The sequence below is a fragment of the Nyctibius grandis genome, chromosome 1 (assembly GCF_013368605.1).
Source record: "Nyctibius grandis isolate bNycGra1 chromosome 1, bNycGra1.pri, whole genome shotgun sequence".
Taxonomy (NCBI): domain Eukaryota; kingdom Metazoa; phylum Chordata; class Aves; order Nyctibiiformes; family Nyctibiidae; genus Nyctibius; species Nyctibius grandis.
Genome location: NC_090658.1, coordinates 30,206,167 through 30,231,143, shown reverse-complemented (window position 1 = coordinate 30,231,143; position 24,977 = coordinate 30,206,167). Strand labels below are relative to the sequence as shown.

General features: G+C 42.0%; 1 protein-coding gene across 3 annotated transcripts in view; it reads left to right on the top strand.

Annotated features, from left to right (window-relative positions):
• The first annotated feature begins 1,365 nt into the window (after positions 1-1,365).
• SRBD1 (S1 RNA binding domain 1) overlaps positions 1,366-24,977 on the top strand; it is a 137,285-nt gene continuing 113,673 nt past the window's right edge. For 2 of the 3 annotated variants that reach the window (XM_068406699.1, XM_068406682.1), the window contains exons 1-11: positions 1,366-1,491; positions 2,736-2,891; positions 7,497-7,687; positions 8,979-9,061; positions 9,490-9,655; positions 10,699-11,061; positions 14,982-15,148; positions 16,238-16,355; positions 16,488-16,626; positions 19,288-19,384; positions 21,935-22,070. In XM_068406699.1, coding sequence (XP_068262800.1) covers positions 8,979-9,061; positions 9,490-9,655; positions 10,699-11,061; positions 14,982-15,148; positions 16,238-16,355; positions 16,488-16,626; positions 19,288-19,384; positions 21,935-22,070 — 1,269 coding nt within the window. In that variant the 5' untranslated portion in view covers positions 1,366-1,491; positions 2,736-2,891; positions 7,497-7,687. The remainder of the gene's footprint in view (positions 1,492-2,735; positions 2,892-7,496; positions 7,688-8,978; positions 9,062-9,489; positions 9,656-10,698; positions 11,062-14,981; positions 15,149-16,237; positions 16,356-16,487; positions 16,627-19,287; positions 19,385-21,934; positions 22,071-24,977) is intronic. The other variant, XM_068406691.1, reaches the window with a different exon arrangement.

Here is a 24,977-nt window from a genome sequence, read left to right as displayed (position 1 = left end):
TTACAAATATTTATGATACAAAGCAGAAGACCTTTTAGGGTAATGGAAGCTCGAAAGGCAGCTTTAACGTAACAGCCTACATACTCCACTCTTCTAGCAATGGCTCCAGAAACCAGCAGCCATTAAACGTTACGCATGAGACGGACTTCACAGAATCCTTGCTGAATATTAACTTAGCAGACATGGGTGAAAAAGGAATAGATGCAGAGAGTGGAGGGAACCATAACTTCATATGAAACTTTAAGATGAATGATTGACACTTGGACACTTTTTCCAGCACTAGAGTGCAAATGTTTATGGTTATAAGGAAAAATGATGCAAGTTCTAGTCTGCGCAGGTAAAGGAACACGAACATCCTATGTATATTTGGATCTACATGCTCTTATCTACTCAGTGAGCTGAGAGAAAGGGCATGTATTTATTTCCAAGTCTTCTGTGGTCACCTTTCATACAGTATCTCAGCTTCACGTAACAATGATTTCTGCCTCCCAATACCCCTGTGCAAAATAACAAACCCCACTTTACAGTGGTTTTTTTTTTTGGCTAGCAGAAGCAATGGAAACGTTTCTAACACCTTTCAAATTCCCATCAACCAAGAATTGAACCTAGACAGTTTGCATCTCCATTCTTTATCCTTAGTTTAAGTGAAAGGCTGCTGACTGTTTCGCATTGCAGCAAACGCACGGGCACTGGCTGCACAGCCCCTGCACCTTCATCCCATGCAACTGGGGGGAAGAGGGGAGCCGATAACCACGACCAAACACTGTCATCGCCTTGCACCTGAGGCACATCGAGGCCGCGTTAGGCCCCGGCGTGCGGTGCTGCTGCGTATGGACCTCCCCGGGGCATCCTGACACCGACACCCGCCTGGAGAGGCTGGGAGTGGGGAGACCTGGCTTGACCGGACCTCCTGACTCAGGTCTGCTGAGGCGCGGGGAGAGACACCCACACTTGCACGGGCGGGCCGGTTTCTACCCTGCCCACCGCCCGCACAGGCCCTGAGCACAGGCCCCGGCCCCGGCCCACGAACCGGCTCCCCGCTCCCCTCCCGTCAGGGCCCGGGCCCGCGGCGGGCCCGCGCCACGCCCGCGCCCCGGCCGCTGCTCCAGCGCCACCTAGCGGCGGAGCGGCCCGCCCGGCCGGAGTCCGGAGCCCGCGGCAGCGAGAGAACGCGGTAGGCACCGGCGCCCCGAGGATCGCCCAACCCCGGCAGCACCGCTGGGGAACCCCGCCGTTTCTGGCGGGCACCCTGGGGCGGAGGGGAGGGGACGGGACGGGGCAGGGTCGTGGGCGGGGCCGCCGCCGACCCCGCCCCCCTCTTGTGCCCGCTTCCTGCGGCGCGGCACAGCCGCCCCTTCCTGCTCCTCCCCGCGGCGCGTCGGGCGGGCGGCTCCGCCATGGCTGCCCTGGCGGCCCTTTCAAACGGGGCAGCCGGCAGCAGGGGGTAACGTCTGGGGAAGCCTCCCGCCCCTCCCCGGCCCCGGGCCAAGGGTGAGGCAGGGCGGGCAGCGGCCTGCGGGGCTGCGCTGGCCCCGGCGCCCTCCGTGCCGGGCCGCGCTGGCAAGCGGGGGGTTTCCTGTTGTCTCGGTTGTTCGGGTGGAAACGAGCCATTTTCTTCCTGGGCCTCCGTTTCTGCCCCCTGCCGCTCCCTCAGCCCGGGGGGAAAGGGTTGCTCAGGGCTCCTCTCTCCCTGAAATGGTGCCCGGGGCCCCGCTGTGCGAGAGCCGCGGGGGGCGGGTGAGCGGGACGGGGGATCCGGCGGCAGCGCCCCGGGGCACCCCCCGGGCTGGGGCTGGGGCGGGAGGATGGCTGTGGAGCTCCCGGGCTCCGCTGGGGTGCCTCCTGTGCCCTCCGCCTTCGCGGCAGGAGGCGGGAAGGGGCTTGTGAGGTGGCTTCTTCCCGTGGTTGGGCCTGTGAACTGATGCCCTTCCCAGGCAGGGAGGGTGACGTTTAGCTCAGTTAGGCCTTCCTCTGGAATGCTGTCAACAGATCAGAGGAAAGTAGGGTGCTGTCTGGGTAAGAATAGGGCTCTGAAGTACATAAAGTGTATTTGAAGCTCTGTCATGTTTCTGGGCTGAAAAGCAGTGATTTGGATGGTAGTGAGTCACCAAGGAAGAAATAGTGCTTTAGTCTCAACTCCCCTTGTGCCTGCAAGACTCCGAACCGCTAACTATTGCTGCGATAAACTCTGCTGTGGCTGCCGCCATGCAGAACAGACGTGCATGTTCCGTATCCTTCAAGAGTGAAGAAATCCCATTTAATGAAGCTGGATGGGAGTGTTACCGTATGCCTAGTTTGGTGGATTGGAGAAAAGGAGTAGCTGCATGTGATGTAGCAGTCTGTTACTGAATCAGAAGCAGTATCCCCCTGGTTTCGGATAATGCCTGTTTTCGTAGGTGGCTTGAGATAAGTGGATTTAAAAACTGCATGGGAAGTGTTGGTGTCCCCCCCTTCCCTGTGCACACCTCTTCTGATTCATTGACAGGCTGCTGCCTAACGCAGGTTGTTCCTTTTCCCCAGTGGGACCACTAGTTATAGGAGCAGGCTTGGAGGAGAGTGTGCTTTCTAAGGGAACAACCTGGGCCATTTGCATTTTTGGGTGGTACTTCTGTTAGTAGTAGGTGGTAGTTATACTAGTCTTATACCTTTTCCTTTCTGATTAGCGTTGGGGACTGTTTTGCTGTATGTATGCACTTTATATGTCTCTCCCTTTCTTTCTGGCTGTAATTTTCCAGTTAGCACTGGAGTCTCCTGATCTGTGTCTGCGACTCCTTTCTCAGGCAGTCCTGACTGGCTTTGTGCAGGAAAAGTCCTTGGAAATCTACTGCGCCGGCTTCTCTGAGCAAAAATGTCTGGGAGTTCCCCAAGGTGTTAACCTTGAGAGGATTACAGTAAGTTGGATTTATATTTTGAAGTACAACTTAGTTGTTATAGGTGATAAAAACCTTCTGGAGTGATAGAACAATTTCCATACAAGTCCCTGCTATTGGTCTGCATAGCATTTTTTCCCCTTTGCTGCTGACAGTGTGCTCACACTGATTTTTTAGGATGTTATTCTAGCATGCAATGGAGATGTCTTCAAATGATAAGCAAAATCAAACTGTTGAGAGCCTACATGTAATTATTGAAGTGGGCCATTCTGCTGCTACTAATAATGGTCTGAAATTCATTTGTCATATGGGATTCGTAGTGCTTTTTATGTCCTGCCCCAGATGCTTTGTGTTATAATAAACTGTTTGACTAGTACTGTGTGATTTAAGAAGAAGCTAAAATCCAAAATTCTATTATACTTGCTATTTTCTTCATACTAGAAAAGCAGAGCCTGTGGAGCAATGTTTGAGGAGCTTCCTATGTAGACAGACTTCCTTTCTGGAAGGAACGCATTACTTTATATAAACTGGAAAAGAGCTTTAGAGGTTTCTGTGTCCTTTTCTGCTGGAGAGGGATTTTTTTGCAGTTACTGAAATTAAATTAATTTCCAAGTATGTATGTGGTGGTGGTGTTGTGTTTGTTTAGTTCTGTGTTGTGGTTTTTCTTTTTTAATACTGTACCTTAAGGTAGAAGAATCTATTTGATTGAGTTGTAAGACGCAGTAGACTTTGTTGACATTCAGATCTATATTTATTTATGAGGGATTTATGTGACTTAATGTAGTAAGGCTATGAGATTTAAATTTGCCATAATGGCATTCATTTGATCATACTGTGAAAGTATAATCTTTTCTATAACTTTCAACTGTTAAATACAATTTGTTTCTGAAGTGCCCTGAAGAAGATATCACAGTCTGTTAGGATTCCTGGATCAATTTCTGACTCTGAAAATTGTTGCTCTAATAGTGGAGCTACAAAACGTAGCCTTGTGCTAGTGCTGGGATTTTTGGGGGTTTTGTGAGAATCGTGGGGGGGGAGGGAGGGTTTTTTCATCAAATTACTTTTAAACTATTATTAAACTATTTTTTTCTGCAAATAGTTATGCAACTTGGATTCACATATAGTGGAATTTACTTTTAATGGGTTGTTTCTTTGCATGAATAGGGAGGTTGAAGAGAGTATCAGTCTCTAAATGAGACTTGGGTTGCTCTTTAACATAAGGCCTTTAAAGCCTCACTCTACTTCTAGCCTAGAACTTCTGTTTGGGGAGAGAGACCAGAAACATGATTACTTCCTTGCTGTAAGTTTTGTGCAGATCCATATTAAGATTCTGTACAGTAAACTATATAATAAGAGCTACCTTGACACTCTTCTTTATTCCTGGTGTGGCCCAACACCAAGCTACACTAGCCTTATTTTAATGCATAGCTGACAGTCAGGGAGAAGTGTGCTATTTACAGCCATCAGGATAGCTCTAGTGTGTTGTGGAGCTCTGCATTGGATGCAAAGAATAGAAGTGGTGGGAACAAAAGAACTAACAACAAAACTGATGTCAAACTATTTGGAGAGTAGACCTGGGAAGTATATTTATCTACAATAGCAATGATTTAAATAGGCTCAACTCTTCTCTGCAAAGTCCTCTTTCTTTTTTCAATGGAAGTACTTTTGAAGAACACACTGTAACTGGGGTTTTGTGGAGAAGCAAGGCTTTAGTGATTTCTGAGTGTGTGAAGCAAAGAGAGTTCATGTGTTTTCAAGCAATGGTGTTTCATGCTGCCTGCTCTCATTTGGGAGATGGACAAGCAGAAGAGCTTTGATTCCCTTGAATAGGGGATCAAGGGTCTAGTGTGAAGGCTCAGTGTTAAGGTTTCGGCCTATCGCACAGAAGCAAAAGATCATATGCGGATAGATCTGAAATGAAACAGTAGTTGGGAGCTGAAGAGTGTGGGCAAGGCCAAAGTTTCCAGGGCCTAGCTCATGTTGCCTGGCATGAAAGTAAAATACTGTTGATGAGATGATTGTTAAGAACTCTTTTGCTCAAAGAACAACATTTTTTAAAAATTACTTCAAAGTTTCCAGTAACGTACATAAAATAAGAAAAAAATGTGTTGGCAAATGTTACTTGGAAGTTTCCTGGTCTCAGATGTGAGGAGAGCTGCTAGAACAGAGCTCATAGGAGTTCAGTATGCCAATTGGCAAGCCAATGAAATCCTGCACAGGATGACTGATTAACTTGTGCATGTCACTGGATGCTGCGTGTTTACTTCCTTCAGGTGGTAAGTACAGGAGATGCCGAGCACTGTGAACACCTGTGGTAAGGTACAGCAATACTGAACCCAGACACAGGACGGGAAAAAAAGTTTGCTCTGACCTGACTCTGGTATAAATTGGTTACTCTTAATTTTTCAGCTTTATAATTGGCTCTTCTACAGCTGGGGGACTTTTCTGAATTTGGGAAGGGGACACAGATCTATGCAAGCTATAGTTTCTTTCCTCAGGGTAGAAACCAGCCCTTACTTTGGGTATGGTTACCTGCAGGTGACAGAGAAGGAAGAGGTAAAGGCAGTTTTCCCATTGAGGCTAGTCTGTCTGGAAAATATAGTAGGAGATAAGTGGCCAGCTTCACTCGATCTTGATCCCAGCATGCTGGGGGGGTAGGTGAATAAAGCTCTTCCAAGTTCCCTCAACACTTGAGGCAGGAGACATGGGGGACCATATCCCCGTAGCAGCAGAGCACGGAGCAGGCAATAGCTTGTTTGATTGCCTTGTCACGTAGTCAGTGCAGTCAGCATTGTAGATGCCCCATGTGGGGCATAACTGTGTTTGCCTGTTTCTTGAGTCTTCCTGCCTCACTTCAGGGACTGTCTCTAAGCTTTTTTAAAAATATCTGTAATAGTTATTCATCATCATCAGTGGCATTTAGACTTGTTGCTTTTTCGTCCTCTTCCCTGACTCCCACTCCGAAGTGAATCACAGAAGGGCTGTTTTTCTTAGTCATTAACTGTAGGTGTTAGCACACCCTAGCGCAGTCAGCTCGGGAGGAAAATTTAGCAGACAGCTGTCTGGCAATTTGGAATCAAATCAGAAGTACTTCTGTGGATTCTAATAAAAAAAATCATTCTTTGTAGACAAAAAGAATATATGTAGCAACTGCAAGATTATTTTTCTACAAATATGAAGTACAGTTAGTTCGGTGTATACATTACTAGAAAGGGAGGTGGTTATCACTTGGCGCCATCTCACAGTAAAATACTGTGACTTTTTTTTTTCCTTTGTGATATTCTGTGTTTGATATTAAGCTCGGATGCTCTTTGGTACTGGACTTTTATTTTGATCTGTAGAACTACGTTTTGACTTCTGACCATGGCTTGTTCATGCAGAGTTATTCTGAAATAAGTTTTGTGCTTTAAATTCACATCTTACCTTAGTTCAAATTAACTTTAAGTGCAGGTACAAAAGCCTTTAGGAACAAAGTTACCACTCTTCTCAAGAAAATTTAGTAGATTAATAATATAATTAAAGTTGGGCTTCACATATCTGAGGCCAGACCCAACTCACTATGTGCTTGTAAGAACTGACACAATATTTATGGGTGGGACAGGACAGATTCTGTGCTGGTCTTATCTTCTTTGATCTTCTGGATCAAATGTGTTTGATACTACTTCAGCTTTCTGAAGGACTGCAACAAACACTTAAAAGATGATTAATTATTTTTTAAAGTTGAAAATCCAAGAAATCAAAAGGATAAAAATACAAATGTTGAAGTGTCCCATACTTAGCCTTATTACATATCACTTTCTATTCTATTTCATGCTTTCCTATGCCATTTCGTATCTGCTATATGGTAATTCTGCTTCATTCAGTGCATTGTATAAAGACAAGTAGACTTTAGACTTTAAGGGTGTAGGAGCAAATAGTAATCTGTTCATGAAGAATACGGAAAATGCCTGCTTTCATAAACCAAGGAGCTTGTCTCCTATCCTTATGCTGATATGAAGAGTTAAATGAGTTACCAGTGTTGGATGGCAGGAAGTACAATTAACTTTATACAGTAAGCTGTACTCTTGCTGTAACAATACAAATGTTGAGATACTTTGAGCCTCTTGAGGTGGGAGGGAAAGATTAGCAGAAAAGAGACCTTCCAGATGAGGCTTTTCTTTTACCTGGGCTTTTGGGTAAGCCCCAAAACTATCACGGTGATATACTGACTGTCCAAAAGTGGCAGGGAAGTTTTAAGAGCAGTGTTACGTAGGGGGAATGCAGACCTCAGGTGAGAGAACATGCGTATTGGATTTTTCCGTCTTCCTTCCTATGATTCAGTGGGTAACTATGGGTAACTATGAAGAAGCTGGTTAGAGTGTTTAAAAACTTACCACTGGCTTCCAAAATTGCCTGGAATACTAAAAAATACTAAAAGTTACAATAGTTGGATTAGCTGAAGCAGCATGACTGATCATGATATTGTAAGCTAAACCTAGTTTGAAAACAGAGAACTGTGAGACCTAACCATGTGAAAAGTGTCCCAGTGCCTGCAAAAAATGGATCAGAGATCCATCTGGCTCAGGTGTTACCTAGTTCTGGAAATCTTGGTGTTGTAAACATGTTTTTTGTTTCTCCCATTCACAGATTGAAGTACAATATAAAATGGAAACATTATTTTCATGCCTCTGAGGTAATGAGAATAAACAAATAATTAATTCAAGACTATGATAATGATTGTTCAGCTATAAAGAGCAAAGGAAAACGAAGAAGCAGAGTGGCTGGGTGAAGCTCCAGGTATCTCAGAACAGTGGAAAGTCACTTGGGAAGCTAATAAGGTGAGTAATATTTTTTTGTGTTCTGTGGACATTTCTGTTTTCCTGTGGTAGACATGCATTCTAATTGGTCGCATAATGGGCTTTCAGTCAGTGGAACAGCACAGAAATGCTGACCCACTACTGACCATGAAGATTGCTACAAGGAGGCATTTTGCAAGCAAGCTCATAGCTAGTGCTATTTGATGTGGGCCTCAATAGTCCTTCCGCTGCGGTGCTGAAAACGGTCACTTAAATTCTGGTACTGCTTTACAAGGAAAACTTATTGAAAGCCATTTATAACAACAGTTACGCTTCTAGTGATTGGGCAGAGGCCAGAATAAGGTTGGATTAAAGAGCGTTTTGCCCTTGAGTTAAATGGCACTTTGCAAAATGCTTATCCAGTTTGTATGTGCAAACGTGGGACTTTAAGGCTAGCATCGCAGTGGTAAGGCTGAATCAAATGTCAAGGTGCAAAAAGTTTTTTGGGTACGAGAGCTGGAGAATAGAATGTGATGAATGATGAAATTGTACGAGATATAGGTAAAATACATTTATGAATTTTATAGTTATAGAAATGCTTTATGGTTTCTTTGTTTGTTTTTTGATTTTAATTTTCTGGCAGGTAAAATTTTGAGGGTACCTAAAATTCTCTAACTAAAACTGCCAAATGTCATTATTGAAATTAATGGGCCCGACCATTGCCAAAAATTCTAGAACTGATTACCTGAAATGCAGGTATTGTAGGTATGAATCTTGGGTCAGAGGAAGTCTGTGCCTTCCCTTTTTACCTTTGGTAATTGTTTTATGTACTTTCTATATGCTAATGAGCAGCTCTTTCAAAATCATTGTTTTTATTACGCATACAAGCAACAGATAGTCTTTAAAGGTGAAATTCTAGATCAAAATGGACAATCTTCTTGTAGTCCTGTTCACATCAAAACCATATGCAAGCTCACTTTACTAAATCTTAATTTTAGTCTCTGCTTCTTAGATTGATGGAGGAAAGGCTGGCACAGTATATAAGTAACACCTACTTTACATGCAAGTGAAATAATTAACTCCATTTGAAGAGAAAAATCATTTGAGAGGCTATAGCACTGGTTTGTCTATTTGCTCAGTTGAAAAGATTGTTGAATGTGTGCTGCTGTAGCCTAAATTCTTGGATACTGAGAAATCCAAACTTGCTCTAGAGAAAACCTTTGTGATGGATGAAGACATTATGAGGGCGCACTTGGCAGTGAGTTAAAGGGCTGAATAAGAGAATACAGCTTCAACCAAATGTTCTATTTCTCTGTTCTTGCCTCTGTTTCAGATGTCATCTCTACCAAGGAGGGTGAAATCTGAAGCCAAAGCCCTTATATTGGAAGATGATGAACTACCTTCATTTCTTAATTCGTAAGATTACTTTTTTCCTTATGATTTTTTTACAGGTTTATGTTAAGCATGAGTGATTGCTTGAGAACAACACTCAGTTTTGGAGAGGTTGATTTAAAAGTTTTAATGCACAAAACTTCAATTACTAAATACAAATTACCTGTGCTCTTCATGCTCACAGTGAAGATTAGGGTGAAACTGAATTGCCAGTTGTCCAAACGGAATCAGGTGTCTATACATCGCAGTGACCAGCTTCAGGAAAGCTTGGTAAATTGTTCCAGCCATTAGCTCTGCAACAGCATGAAAGACCTGTATTTGTTGAGTCTGCCTACCTTTCTGTTCATTTTTCCTGTTTGCTTGCTTTCATGTCAGAAAACACTCAGACTGTCTTGCTTCTGTATTTTGTTATTCTTCTCATAAGCCATATTGTTCACTCGTTTGTTTTTCAGGAGCTCTGAATCAGAGGATAAAGAGGAGGAGTGGGAGCCAAAAAGCAAAATCGCCAAAAGACCTCGTTTGCCAAAGAAAAATGAGGCAAAAACTAAAAAAGTTACTGCTCCACGGTCAGCTGTGGCCAGGAAAAAGGTCAAGAAGGTAGCAATAAAAGAGGAAATGGTGAGTAACTGTAAGCAAGAGACATTTAATTACTGTGGTTGGCAAGTAACATGAGCAGAGTTTTTCCAGCTCTCGTTCACTTGGTTGCCTGAGTCTGATCAGCTCATCTGATTCCACTGTTACTGTGAATATTCAGTATATTTGATAAGCGTGTCTTTCTTACGTATTTAAGTGTCCCAGATCTAAGGGCCCTCCTTTAAAATTTTGGCCAATGGTAATGGGACATGGTTGTCCCTGGAGATCTCTTGCAACAAAAGTAAATAAATGCCTCTGTTGTTCTTTCTGTAACGAAACACTCTAGTATCTCTGGTTTCTGTGTTGCGCCTTTGATGTCTTCTACCTTTTCACCAACTGGGTACCACAACAAAAAGATGGCCTGTACTTATGTTTCCTTGCATGGCTGTTCGACCCAGTAAAGACTGAAGTTTTATGATGATGAATACAAGATGCACTTATATCAGAAGTTAGTTACTTCTATCAAAGATTAACATGAAGGGTCAGGTTATGACAGAAGCCAGTCCTTCTGGTTTGTACTAATGTTTCTGAATGTTTTGACATATGTGGCATATTGAGAAATACATTCTTGAACTCTGAAGAATATCTCTGGGGAAATTCAGGAAAGAAGGTGTGGCTTGTCCAAGGTTAAACAATATCTTAGCAGAGTAAATCTCAGTTCCAGTTCCCATGCTGCACCTAACACCTCATTAGAAAGTGCTTCCCTGCCCTGCTGTTTCCTGTTTTGTTGAGATAGTTGAGGCAAGGACTGTAGGCCAGTGTCTTCTGAATGAGAGCCCAATTAAAGTCTTTCCAGGATAATTTTATTTGATCCTTTAAATCACAGTTCTGGTGGGTATGTTTGTATTTCTTCCTCCATGCAAGATGTATTTCAGGTTACTTGATTTCTGGCTTGACATTTCCCTGCCAGTCAGAGACATCACTTGGGAAAATGATGTCTGGTATCAAGTCTTCCTGGCTTTCAATTGAAATGTTGAACCAGTTTGTAACCGTCGATGCTTAATATGGTTTCAATGCCTTTTTGGCAGGATGTATCCTTACCTATTGCTCCTGCAGAAGATAATAGAATGCAACTTCTAAAACCTAAGGAAGAAGATACAGGCACAAAACCAAAAACTTTGAATCAAAAGCCAGAAGTGCCTAAAAAAATGGAAGTAAATCCATTTCAAGGGAAGAATGTAAAGAGTTTAGAAAGTGATGAAAAACCCTCAACAAGTGTACCTGTAGTGGGAAATCAAGTGAAACATGAGAAATCTGAGGAGAATTTTGCATTTGATGAACCACCTTTTAAAAAGATTAAGTCGACTACATGTCCTGAAGGAAAGCCAGTAAAAAATCTAGGAGGCAACAAAGTAAAAGAAGAATTTGAAATGAACTGGGATATTGTACAGGTATGAGATATTTTCCTTTTCTGAGATATCAATGAAACCATTTCTTACAGAATTAGCACTTAATCTAACATACGATTTGAGTCCTCTTGGCATCAGTTGAAGTGTCAGAGTCATTGCGCTGTTAACCACTGCTTAAATGGTCATAATACATGTATAAATACAAATTTTGGTTGGTAATTGTTACAAGTTCAAACTTTAACATTATTCAAATAGCTGTGACTTAGGCAGTCCTTAGTATAAACCTAGCCTGTAACAGTTCGCACCTTTCTTCTGTCTCAGCACGTTTGTTTTTGTGGATATAGTCAACTGAAACTCCTACAGGAAGGGTTGCTGCAAGATTTCAGAATTTAAGATTTAGTGTCGATCATCTCGTTGTAGAGACTTGTTTGAGAGTTGTCGTGGGGGTCGTGGGGGATTTCAACTACCCTGATATTTACTGGAAGGCCTACTCAGCCAGCCATCCTCAGTCCAGGAGGTTCCTCCAGTGCATTGATGATAACTTTCTGATGCAAATGGTGGATGAGACAACTAGGAGAGGAGCGTTGCTGGATCTTGTTCTCGCTAACAAGGAGGGTCTGGTTGAAGAGGTGAAGGTTGAGGGCAGCCTTGGTTGTAGTGACCATGAGATGGTAGAGTTCAGGATCTCATGTGGCAGGAACAGAATAGCTAGCAAAATCACAACCCTGGACTTCAGTAGGGCCAACTTTGGCCTTTTCAAGCAATTGCTAGGGGAAATCCCATGGGAAAGGGTACTAGAAGGTAAGGGGGCCCAAGATAGTTGGTTAGCGTTCAAGGACTGCTTCTTCCGAGCTCAAGATCAGAGCATCCCATCAGGTAGGAAGTCAAGAAAGGGTACCAGGAAACCTGCATGGTTAAACAGGGAACTGCTGGGCAAACTCAAGTGGAAGAAGAGAGTGTACAGATCATGGAAGGAGGGGCTGGCCACTTGGGAGGAATGTAAGTCTGTTGTCAGAGGATGTAGGGAGGCAACTAGGAAAGCTAAGGCCTCCTTGGAATTAAACCTTGCAAGAGAGGTCAAGGACAACAGAAAGGGCTTCTTCAAATACATTGCAGGTAAAGCCAACACTAGAGGCAATGTAGGCCCACTGATGAATGAGGTGGGTGCCCTGGAGACAGAGGATAAAAAGAAGGCGGAGTTACTGAATGCCTTCTTTGCCTCTGTCTATACTGTTGGAGGCTGTCCTGAGGAGCCCCAGACGCCTGAGACCCCAGAAGAAGTCAGGATAGAGGAGGAATCTGTCTTGGTTGATGAGGGCTGGGTCAGGGACCCATTAAGCAACCTGGACATCCATAAATCCATGGGCCCTGATGGGATGCACCCGCGGGTGCTGAGGGAGCTGGCGGAAGTCATTGCTAGGCCACTCTCCATCATCTTTGCTAAGTCGTGGGCAACGGGAGAGGTGCCTGAGGACTGGAGGAAAGCGAATGTCACTCCAGTCTTCAAAAAGGGCAAGAAGGAGAACCCGGGTAACTATAGACCGGTCAGCCTCACCTCCATCCCCGGAAAGGTGATGGAACAACTTGTCCTTGGTGCTGTCTCTAGGCACATCAAGGATAGGGGGATCATTAGGGGCACTCAGCATGGCTTCACCAAGGAGAAGTCATGCTTAACCAACTTGATAGCCTTTTATGAGGACATAACCAGGTGGATAGATGATGGTAAAGCTGTGGATGTGGTCTATCTTGATTTCAGTAAAGCGTTTGACACGGTCTCCCACAGCATCCTCGCAGCTAAACTGAGGAAGTGTGGTCTGGATGATCGGGTAGTGAGGTGGATTGTGAAGTGGCTGAAGGAAAGAAGCCAGAGAGTGGTGGTCAATGGGACAGAGTCCAGTTGGAGGCCTGTGTCTAGCGGAGTCCCTCAAGGGTCGGTACTGAGACCAGTTCTATTCAATATATTCATTAATGACTTGGATGAGGGAATAGAGTGCACTGTCAGCAAGTTCGCTGATGACACAAAACTGGGAGGAGTGGCTGACGCGCCGGAAGGCTGCGCAGCCATTCAGAGAGACCTAGACAGGCTGGAGAGTTGGGCGGGGAGAAATGTAATGAAATATAACAAGGGCAAGTGTAGAGTCCTGCATCTGGGCAAGAACAACCCCATGTATGAGTACAAGTTGGGGACGGACCTGTTGGAGAGCAGCGTAGGGGAAAGGGACCTGGGGGTCCTAGTGGACAGCAGGATGACCATGAGCCAGCAGTGTGCCCTTGTGGCCAAGAAGGCCAATGGCATCCTGGGGTGTATTAGAAGGGGTGTGGTCAGCAGGTCGAGAGAGGTTCTCCTCCCCCTCTACTCTGCCCTGGTGAGGCCACATCTGGAATATTGTGTCCAGTTCTGGGCCCCTCAGTTCAAGAAGGACAGGGAACTGCTAGAGAGAGTCCAGCGCAGAGCCACGAAGATGATTAAGGGAGTGGAACATCTCCCTTATGAGGAGAGGCTGAGGGAGCTGGGTCTCTTTAGCTTGGAGGAGACTGAGGGGTGACCTCATTAATGTTTATAAATATGTAAAGGGCAAGTGTCATGAGGATGGAGCCAGGCTCTTCTCAGTGACATCCCTTGACAGGACAAGGGGCAATGGGTGCAAGCTGGAACACAGGAGGTTCCACGTAAATATGAGGAAAAACTTCTTTACGGTGAGGGTAACTGAGCACTGGAACAGGCTGCCCAGAGAGGTTGTGGAGTCTCCTTCTCTGGAGACATTCAAAACCCGCCTGGACGCATTCCTGTGTGATATGATCTAGGCAATCCTGCTCCGGCAGGGGGATTGGACTAGATGATCTTTCGAGGTCCCTTCCAATCCCTAACATTCTGTGATTCTGTGATTCTGGATATCAATTTATACAGTACCATCAAGGAGGAGGTTGCGTTCTTGGAACAACAGTGATGTCAAGGGAGATAGTGGCTTTGTTTTTGTAGGATGTTAACCTTGAAGCTGTTCAGATGAAGGTGGTTTTAGGATAGGCCCTGTCCTGGGATTCTGGGTATAGTTATGGAAGATTTTAATGTGAACAGAATGGGAATAGATTGGGTACATCCTATTCATCATCCTTAGTACTGCCTGCTTAAGAAAGGTGTAACATTTTGTTCCTGAGTCTTGTATAATACTCCTGGAAATGCAGATGGATAATTTAATCTTTATGTATCGCTGCTCTAAAAGCAGTGAATATCATTGTGCAGGAGTAGTTGTATTTTCAGACTTTAGAACAAAACTTTTGAAAGGCTTTTCAATCAGCCATCCATGGGAATAACTGTAGCGAAGTACAAACAAACCGTGTTAGCTAATGTCTTACTAAGCGAAGGTACTTACATAGTTTGTCCTTGGTTCTGTATTGATACACTGTAACCTTATCTTCAGAGAGCCGAATTTGTACAAAATCACATTTAACTTAGTGAGGCTTGGTTCATCTTGGAACCTTTAGTAATATCATGCTAGTTTCTGATTATTGGTGGAGTGGGATTTGGATCAGCTTTGGGTTTGTGGGTTTTGTTTGTTTTGTTTAACCATGAGGTATGTCAGTGTTAGTTTAAAAAAAAAAGTTCCAAGTTTTCTGAGTTGCCATGTGCAGTTTGTTGTTTTTCTGATTTTTTTTTTTTTTTTTTTTATTGTTTGGGTTTTTTTCTGTCCCCAGGATGCACTCCTTCCTACATTTTTTTCTGTACTTACAAGTTTCTGCAAAGATTGGTTGCTCCATGTCTTTCTGAAGTACTGGGTGTGGTGGCTGGATGCATGGGAAGCCTGGCATCGTATTTTAGGGAGGACAGTAGTCCCTGCTGGACAGCATAATATTCTGGGGGTGGTTTTGAACTTTGAGTGAGAGGCTGTTTAAAGCAATCTATCACCTTTCTTAAATGTGTGGTGTTTTTTTGTTGGGTTTTTTTTTTTTTTTTCTTGTAACAGGCCTTGTCAGAAATAACAAATGTTGAACCATGGGTATGTGCAAACCTAATTCGCCTCTTTCAAGAAGAAAACACAATTCCTTTTATTGCTCGGTATCGAAAAGAACTCATCAATAATATGGAGGCCGATGCCTTGCGAGAAGTGCAGCAAACATTGGAAGAGTTACGGTAAGTAAGTTAATACAGGGAGGTATCTGGTGGGGAGGTAAGTTAACAACTGGTTGCTGCTTTTGTGTCCCTGTTTTGGCATTTTGTACACACTGCAATTATAAAGGAACTCCTAAAGAAGAAAGTTTAAAACTGAAGTAATTATGTTTGATGCCTGTCTGGTTTTTACTCCAAGTAACAAAAAATCTAGCATTATGAATTGCCAAAGAAAAGTTACGACCTTAATCTTGCTGCAGTTTTAGTAACTTACAGGTCCTCAAGATACCTAGCCCAATTAGATGTAAGCTGCGCCGTAAGAAAATGAATCACTAAGAATCCCTTAGCTCCCTGCTTGGAGTGGGATGCATCTAGTGAAGAACACTTCTTGAGGTTGTAGTGCATCAGGAGGGCAGACTAAACTGTCACGGACCATTGCAGCAAAGCCTGCTGCAGGGGTGGATGAGAATGCTGTCACTACTGCTTACTTTTGCGTGGCTGTATGTTCTTGAGATGGCCAGGGAACAGACTTGCCAGCTGTTCTGTCAACATGGTGTCTTCTCCCTTGTACTCCTTGTCTATTCCCTAGCAGGAGATTCTTTCCAAAGGTGGAAGGTAGCTTGAGATAGTTCTTATCTGAACCAGTAATTTAAATCATAACAAAATACCTTTGCTGCCTGTCATTGTTCACAGGTATCTTATTGAAAGTCTAAGAGTTTAAAATCTGGTACCCTGTACTTGATACTGCAGAAAAATCTTCATATGAATTACAATTGTAAGTGCTCATCAGCATGGATTTAACTTACAGCCTTTTTATTTGGCTTCCAGGCCAGTAATCTTGCTAAAATGTATATAGCAGTGATGACTATTGTTTGATGATTTCTCTTAATTCTATGACAAGATATTTTTAAACAGTTTTGAACTAATTGGAGAAAGAAAGTAGCAGTTAGAAACTCTTTTGGATTGTCATACTTGTTTTGTTGAGGATTAGGGTGAGATACAATCTTCAGGGGTTTGAGAAAGCTTCAGCAGTGTCATAAACAAGGTCACAATCAATAGCCTTTTTAATCCACCATGAAATGTGACTGTTAATATCAAGCTCTTGCATTTTAGTACTGTTGCAAAGAAGACGCATACGATGATACAGAAGTTGAAGAAAGAAGGGAAATTATCCGGATGTCTTTTTACAGCATTATTAAATTGCAGAACTTTGGAAGAATTAGACCATGTGGTCAGTACACAAGTCTTTTTCAGATCATCCTTAGTTTAAATGTAATCTTGCATAACTAAATAGTGCATAATGCAAAGTACATAGCATGACTGAAATATTTCATTGCCTAATAACTGTATTTTTTGTTTTAAGTCTGCACCTTATAAAACTGGGAGCAAAGGCACCAAAGCCCAGCGGGCCAAACAGCTGGGATTAGAACCTCCTGCTCTTTCGCTTCTGCAGAATCCTATGGAACTCAATCTCTTTTCTTACATTAGACCTAATACCAAAGGTAAGCAATCTGCTTCTATGAGCAGTAATGTCTTAAATACCTGACAGTGTTTAAAAAGGGGAAGTATTTTTAGTTGTTCTGCTGTTGCATTATGCAACTATTTTAAATTCCACAGTTCTTTTAGCAGCATGTGGTGGATTTTAAATTTAATGTCATGGCTCCCAAACCTTTCCTGTCTTTTTGTGCTGTAAATAGTAGTAATTCTGGTATACCAGGAGACAGAAGTCTGGAGATGTTAGAGTATAGTAGACATCTGTGTTTACTGGTAAGAGAGAGAGAACTGCACTGCATACCTGAGACCTTTCCATGGTTCTACTCTTACTTGAATTGTTTACTGCAGATGCCACACTGATTGTACAAGGGGCTTATGCTCATACTTTTTACTGAAGTCAATGTCACCCATCAAAGCATACCTTAATAAAAACTGGCCTTGGTGACTGGGAGTGAATGACAGTAGGGGTTGGAGAAGATGTAGTGGCTGAAATTTGAGTAAGAACTTTAACGATATGATTGTAACACATAGACTGCAGAATTGGGTTTCTTTGTGAATGCAATTATGGGTGAATCTGTAGGGGGCAATCTCTGACAATAAAATACAAAGATTGCTGCAAGTTTCTCTATGGTCTTGAAATAGAGAAGTGCTTCTCTGCCCCAACATTTATTTTTGAATTTTAATGTAAAAGTGCTGAACCTACTGGTGAGGCTGAATCTTAGTTTTCCCACTTCTGTTGTTCTTTTATTTAAGTATTGTTTATAAAGTGACCCTAACATTGCATTGAAAATCAGTTACCACGTATTCTTATTGCTTAATTACTGTATTTTAGCATGTGTCATCATCATATAGCAGTATATTGTAACCACATATCTGGGTATTCTGGCAGAATCTAAAGAGCCAAAGGAAAATCTAAATAATAAATTATTTAGGGTGCATTCAGAAGGGAGTCCTATTTGTTGCAGCATAAACACTTCAATTTTTGGAATTGTACAGCTATTTTCAATTTTGTGCTAAAAATAGTGTTGCTTAGGTTTATATAATGGTTAGCAGTTGAAAGGCATATTGGAAACTACATACATATATGAACTGGGTCACATTTATCAACTTGGGAGCCAGGTTGACAAGCTATATACTGTTTGAGATCAGAGTGAATTTCTGTTAAAGGGATGAGCCATTTGCTGTGCAGAAAAGTTTTCGTCAAATCTTAATATTCAGTTATTTTAAATTCTGAGTGTTTTTAAACTTATGCTAAAAATAAACTGAAATAAAAACAGCAGTTCATGTTTCAAAGCCAGATATTTGAAAGTTATGGAAGTAGGCTCAACAGAGAACTTTATTCTTCCTTTTAGTTGTACGCATGATCCAATATTTCTCTAATTAAACAAGCATGTGCTGTTTTTGCAATGGACACAGGTAATGCCCGTGTGAGTGGTGCTTGTTGAATGGGAGTTTTTTGGTTATTTCTTTAATCCTGACTAGTTTTGATCTGTTCTATCTCATTTGAAGTGTCTGCTAGAATTAAAATAATGTCACCATGTACACTTCTGGTACTTGAGTATCTCATAATAATTCATATTCGGTATAATGCATGTTTTATAGTTCCTTTAGCTTTGTATTCTAATATTATGTTACTTTTACCATATGAAACACTCTCATAGATGTAAAGAGCGAAATTCCACAACTTCCAATCAGTTCAGGCATTTAATAACAAATTCTTTTTCTCACACTTATATTTTTCTTTCTGGCAGATAAGTTTAGCTTCCCCTTTTTAAAAAAGGGCAAGATTAGTTTTTTTTATAGTGTGTAACTCTGTCGCCCAATCAGAAGCAGAGTTCTGGATTCAGTAAAAATATTAGTTATTGTAGCTATGCAGTTTTTTTAAAAATGGTGTTAATAAAGCTCTTGAAACAGCATTTGTTACTGACCGTTGCTAGAAACAGGGTTAGATATATTGATTTTAAAATACAAGATGTCAGTTTTATTTCATTGCCTTCTGGTTCTGGTCTAATTCCACTGTTGTGCTAAGGAGAATACTGTGCTACCTTTTGTCATCTTTTGAAGTGAGGGTTGGTTCTGTCTGTTGGAAAGTTGAATGATTCTGCTGTCAGGTCTCTAGAATACTCTGTCTATGCAGACATTTTATAACTTCACTGTTTGAACAGTGTTTTGTAGGAGAGGATGAGGGTACCCTGACCTCAGAAGTGTCACTGTGCAAACTCCTGCAACAAACCAGTCAAAATATAAAATTGTTACGCAGAGAAAGGACAGGATTGGCTGCAAAGATCTCTTTACTCATTTTATTACAACCTCAAAAATTATACTTGAATATCTGATTTTACTGGTGCAAATAATTAATTTGCCTCATAAATGTCTAAGATGTGTTAGCATCAAAGTCACAAAATTATTATTTTTCTCTCATTTTGATGTCATTTTGATTTATGATTGGTCACTTTAGGCTCATTAAAAATTGTTTCAGATTGGAAAGGAAGCTTAGTTAAAAAAATTCTAATGAACTAGGGTTCTTCATTGAAACCTCTGCAAATCAATGAGATACCTTGCATCAGTTTTCTTTCAGCTTGTATATATTTTATTAGTCTGTGTGCAGTTGCTTAAAGTAATTTTTCATATTAATTTTTTTATAATTATTAACTATTTTTTCTTATAAGGTCTTTCAACTATCCGGGAAGTAGAGGCTGGAGTACAGCATATTTTAGCTGATATCTTTGCTAAAGATAAAGATACAATGGATTTTGTCAGGAAATTGTAAGTTTCATTTATTTTCTAAATTTTCCTAGTTACGTGGTAAGATTCACTCTTCTAGCATCCAGATATGTAATTGTGGTGGGTTGACCATGGCTGGATGCCAGGTGCCCACCGAAGCAGGTCTATCACTCCCTCTCCTCAGATGGACAGAGGAGAGAAAATAAAGTGAAAGGCTCATGGGTCAAGATGAGGACAGGGAGAGATCGCTCACCAATTACCATCACAGGCAAAACAGACTCGACTTGGGGAAATTAGTTTAATTTATTACCAATCAAATCAGAGTAGGGTAATGAGAAATAAAAGCAAATCTTAAAACACCTTCCCCCCACCCCCCCATTCTTCCCAGGCTCAACTTCTCTCCTGAATTCTCTACCTCCTACCCCCAAGTGGCGCAGGGGGATGGGGAATGGGGGTTGCGGTCAGTTCATCACACGTCGTCTCTGCTCCTCCTTCCTCCTCATACTCTTCCCCTGCTCCAGTGTGGGGTCCCTCTCATGGAGACAGTCCTCCACGAACTTCTCCCATATGGGTCCTTCCCACAGGCTGCAGTTCTTTACAAACTGCTCCAGTGTGGGTCCCTTCCATGGGGTGCAGTTCTTCAGGAATAGACTGCTCCAGTGTGGGTCCCACATGGGGTCACAAGTCCTGCCAGCAAACCTGCTCCAGCATGGGCTTCTCTCTCCACGGGTCTACAGGTCCTGCCAGGAGCCTGCTCCAGCGTGGGCTTCCCATGGGGTGACAGCCTCTGTCAGGTGCATCCACCTGCTCCAGTGTGGGGTCCTTCACAGGCTGCAGGTGGGATACCTTCTCCACCATGGACCTCCATGGGATGCAGGGAGACAACCTGCCTCACCATGGTCTTCACCACAGGCTGCAGGGGAATCTGCTCCAGCACCTGGAGCACCTCCTCCCCCTCCTTCTCCACTGACCTTGGTGTCGGCAGTGTTGTTTCTCTCACATATTCTCACTTCTCTCTTCCGGTTGCTGTTGCGCAGCAGTTTTTCCCCCCCTTCTTAAATATGTTATCCTAGAGGCACTACCACCGTCGCTGATGGGCTCGGCCTTGGCCAGCGGTGGGTCTGTCTTGGAGGTGGCTGGCACTGGCTCTATCAGACGTGGGGAAGCTTCTAGCAGCTTCTTACAGAAGCCACCCCTGTAGCCCCCCCACTTCCAAAACCTTGCTATGCAAACCCAATACAGTGATTCATTTTTTTAATGATGTGAAAACAGTGTTACTGTGAGATTGTGTTGGGTCCATCCCTTCACTTGTGCTGGAGACATTCTTTAGCCTTTCTGTCCATCTGGCTATCAGTGGAGGAGAAATCTCCTGCGAGCATGGCATGACACTGTGACTCCCAAAGACTTCCATATAGAGCATATCTCCCTTGCAGTTAGTGATCTGTATGGGAAAGCTTTCTTGCCTTGCACTTCCTTCAAGATATGACTTTCCGGAGGTGTATCTGCTCCAATATTTACTATTTACTTATTATTGCTCCAATATTTCCTGCTTGACACCAGTCAGTGTAATTAGCATGCAGTAGTGGTTGATTTTGGCTTTGAAAGTCAATCAGGCAAGCAAATGTGACTGTTTTTAAAGCAGGAGTTACTGATCCTTTGACTGTGTAAGCTGACTTTAAGTTTTCTTACATTACATAATGACTTCAGGGTTGTCGTGTCCAGGGGGTTGATGTGACACAGTAAGAGTTGCTTGTTTGTTTGTTTGTTTTCCCCTCTACTGTGTACCATCTGGGACAGAACAGGGTTATCAAAGAACAGATACCTTCTTAGGAGCATGCAGCATTGGTTTGAATCAGCTCACTTCTGTTTAGTTGACCCTTGTTTGCTGTTTATTGTGAGTAATGGCCAACTACATCAAAAGCCTAGAGCACAGCAAAGTGGTAATTTCAACGATGGTGGTGTTTTGTAAAGGATGTGCTGTCACTAGCAGGCTATCACTTTCATTCTTTTGGCCACTAAAAGCTCCTTAATTGGATACACAGTGCTCTGCAGCAGTACATATCCTGTTGATCTAAAGTGTGTTGTATGTATAATAATCAGGAGGAGCATTCAGGAAGCTATCTGTTTGGGATCCCTGTTACTCCTAAATACAATGAAAAGTTTTATGGGGGTTAAGTGCTCAAAGCAAGAAATTAATTCTGAGGCTGCATAGGTGCAAGAGAGATGTTGCATTTCTATAGAATAGATAACTGTTGTAATTTTTTTTCAACTTCCCAAAATCTGTTGTGTGAAGTTGAACCAATAACTGATCAAAGTAAAGTGCAGATGGTGGCTTTTTGAGTATCCATTCCCTTCAGGAGAAGGGCTGCGTTCAGCTTTTACTGAGGTCTGCTTGAATTTTTTCTTTTGGTATGTTCCAGTCAGTATGTGTTACGTCAGTCTCGGCATAAAGATACATAATACAGTTCTGCAGGTTAACATAACTTGTAATTGGGCAGACTTCAAAATTCATTTTTACTTAATACAAGCACTACTGACTTGTTCCAAGCTTCATGCTAAAATATCTTATTAACATTTGTTTCTTTTATTCAGATGTCAGCAAAGGTACATTTGTATCCAGTCAGCCTTGGCAAAAGTGTCATCCAAAAGTGGAAATGAAAAAGATATCGATAAATTCCAACTGTACCATGAGTTTTCTTGTAATATAAAGAACATTCAGCATCATCAGGTACACCTACAAATTTGTATTTTTTTCTTAAAATTTTAACTACAGCAAACATGGCTTTGCTTTTGAATTTTGTTGCTTAAAATTGATTCTAGAGGTACTTGATTTTGCTTTTCAGCTATCGAAGGTAATAAGAGACTTTCAAATTCTTGACATGCAGGACTAAGCTGTTAATCTCTGTCTTAAGAAACTGAGCAGAGGACTGCTTATTCAGTATGTCCATTGCCTAATTAATTCTCATTAAACAAATAATTATAATCAGAGATTTCAATACTGGTATGATTTATTTTCAGCGTGTGTCATGTCCTCCCTGCCTTCCTCCAGTGACAAGTGCATAGCAAGTGTTATCAGGAGAGGATAAAGGGATAAAGCCTAAGTGATAATTTATGGTCTGTAGGGGTGACACTAGGGTATTGCGCAGTAGAGGAAGCTGCTTGGTTGGAGTGTAAGTGTTGGAAGCAAACTTGGCTAAACTTATTCTTTGTTTCTTTTGGATACTTGCTGCAGCACTGAGTCAGAGTGCTCTGAGCCATTGATGCTAAACCTGTCAGGTGAAACTGGTGGGAAGTATCAGGGAAGGATGCAGAAAATTGAAATTGAAGGTGACCTACAAAAGCAGTTCTTGTCAGCAGCAATTTCATGTAAAAGTTGAATAATCAAAATAGAAAGGCTCAGGGGAACATCCTATGCACTACCCCAAAACTGGGTTTGTTTCACAGGTCATCAGTATTCTCTTCTGTGAAGCATTTTTGGTAATCCTAAGCCTCAAGCCTAGACCTATATGACTAGAAAAAGAAACGAGGGGCAAAGCAAACTTACTAGATGATGAGAAGCCGATGACTTGATAGCAAGATTGCCCCTGTTACTGAAGTTCAAAGGCTGAAGTGTGATACACTAAATGCAACTGTCAAGACCTTTGCCCTGATTCATTACTAATCACCAAGTGAATTGTCTCTTGTTTTGGTCACAATTACCTACCTTTAAAAAAAAAAAACCAAAAACCAAAAACAAACCACACCACACAAAAAAGACCCTCTTAGCTACTTCCAACCAGAAATGTCCTTTTCCTTTATAAGGCTGACTTATTTTACAGCAAAATGCTTTTCCTTTTGTGTCTATGATATGCTCTCATTTTCTGTCTGCTTGCTATTTTAAGTGTGTGATGTTTTGAATTAATAAAGGATTTTCTTGCATGTGTTGAAATTAATTTATTACAAAAAATATTTCATAACACGTAAGGGCTAATTTTAACCCCCCCAGCCTCCCAGTATGGATGGTGATAACTTGCTTCTAGAGAGCCTGGAAAAGTTAATAGAGCGAGCTAAGACTATTGTGGTGACATATCAGAAAGATTTGTAGATTCATCAGGAGATTGTGTTGTGCTATATGGATGTTTTGTTTGGGTGCTTTACTGTTGAATTAATACTGTCTGTCAAAGACTGTTTAGTTTTTCCTGCACTGAGAGTGGTGAATACTGAGATGTGCAATGTGTATTGGGTGTACAAGTGTTTTCTGGGATGATGGTATGATTTACTGCTTGTTTGAGACATCCTTTTTTTTCCTGTTTTACATAAGGAAAACTGTTGTTCAGATAGAGCCAGGGCTGGAAACCAGATTTCCCAAACCTGGTCAACACTCTGGCCATGTGGCTGCAGTTTCTTATCCAGGATGTGTCCTTAGTTTGTCTGTTTGATGTTAAGATTAACTTGATCTGTTTTGGTTGGTTTCTCCTTGTGTCTGTCAGTAGTCTTAATCCCTTTTTTTTTTTTCCCCCCATTCTGGCTCCCCAGTGAAGTAATAACCACTGTTCTTGCAGCTGGTCGTCCTGTAACTATGGGATGTTTTTGCACTCTTACGTGTTGTCTTTCATCTGCATATTACTGCTAGTGCCTATACTAACACATTGAGTATTTCTCTGTTATGAGTCTTAAAAATCAGAGTTGTTTGTGCTTCACTGAGGTTTCAGCGCCCAAGGTATGTCAGGGCTCTTTTGTACTACTCGAGGAAAAAATGCATTTTATGATCATCTCTGACATGTGCAGTTTGCAGAGTTCTGTTTTGTAAAAATATTGTAACTTCTAATGTCTGTTGATTTTTGATTCTTTGTTAGTTTTCCAGTTCCTTTCTTTGTCTTCCTTTTGTGTTTTGATGATGAAATAAGGGAAGAAAATGTTTTCTTTATCTGCCATTTCTTTCTTAAGTTTAAACCCTAGTATTGTTCTTTGGAAAGTCTCATAACCTTCAATTTCTTTATTGCCTGACCTTACTACCCTGCTGATGCAAATGACCGGGTTTTTTTCTCTTTTATTTTCTTGGGTTATAACCATACCTTTTAATACCTAAAAGTCATTAGTTTCTCCTTCACCTAAGACTGTGAAGAAATACTGTTCTGCATTCAAAAAGCTGGTTAAAAACATGTTCTTGAATGTGCTTTGGGAGAGGTGTAGATGTTTTCAAGTGAAGAATTCTCTGGTTTGGTTCAGGATTTTTAAAAGAAGCTTATACCTTTAAAAGATACAGAGAAGCCTGAAACTCAGAGGGATTTATAAAATGTACTAATCCCCCAGGACTGCAGGTTAAATAGCTGTGTTTGAAGAACACTTGCAAAATTCACTGTTTTGAGGTGACTGCACACAGACAAGTGTTCTCAACGCATCTAGCTAGAGGCAAAAGTAGAAGTCAGCTTTAAATCACCTCTTTGCAGAGTTTCAAATAAAGGATTCCATAAAATATTGCACTCAAACTGGTCATTGCCTGAGTATGGAAGTGCTAATAAACTTAAACGTCTGTGTACAACCCTAGCTCTGCTCTAGCTTACATGTAAGTAAAGGGGATGGGCAGTAGACTAGCAAGTTACCTATAAGAGAATAAGCTATGTCTTTATGACCAAAGCATTTCTAGCCATGAGCG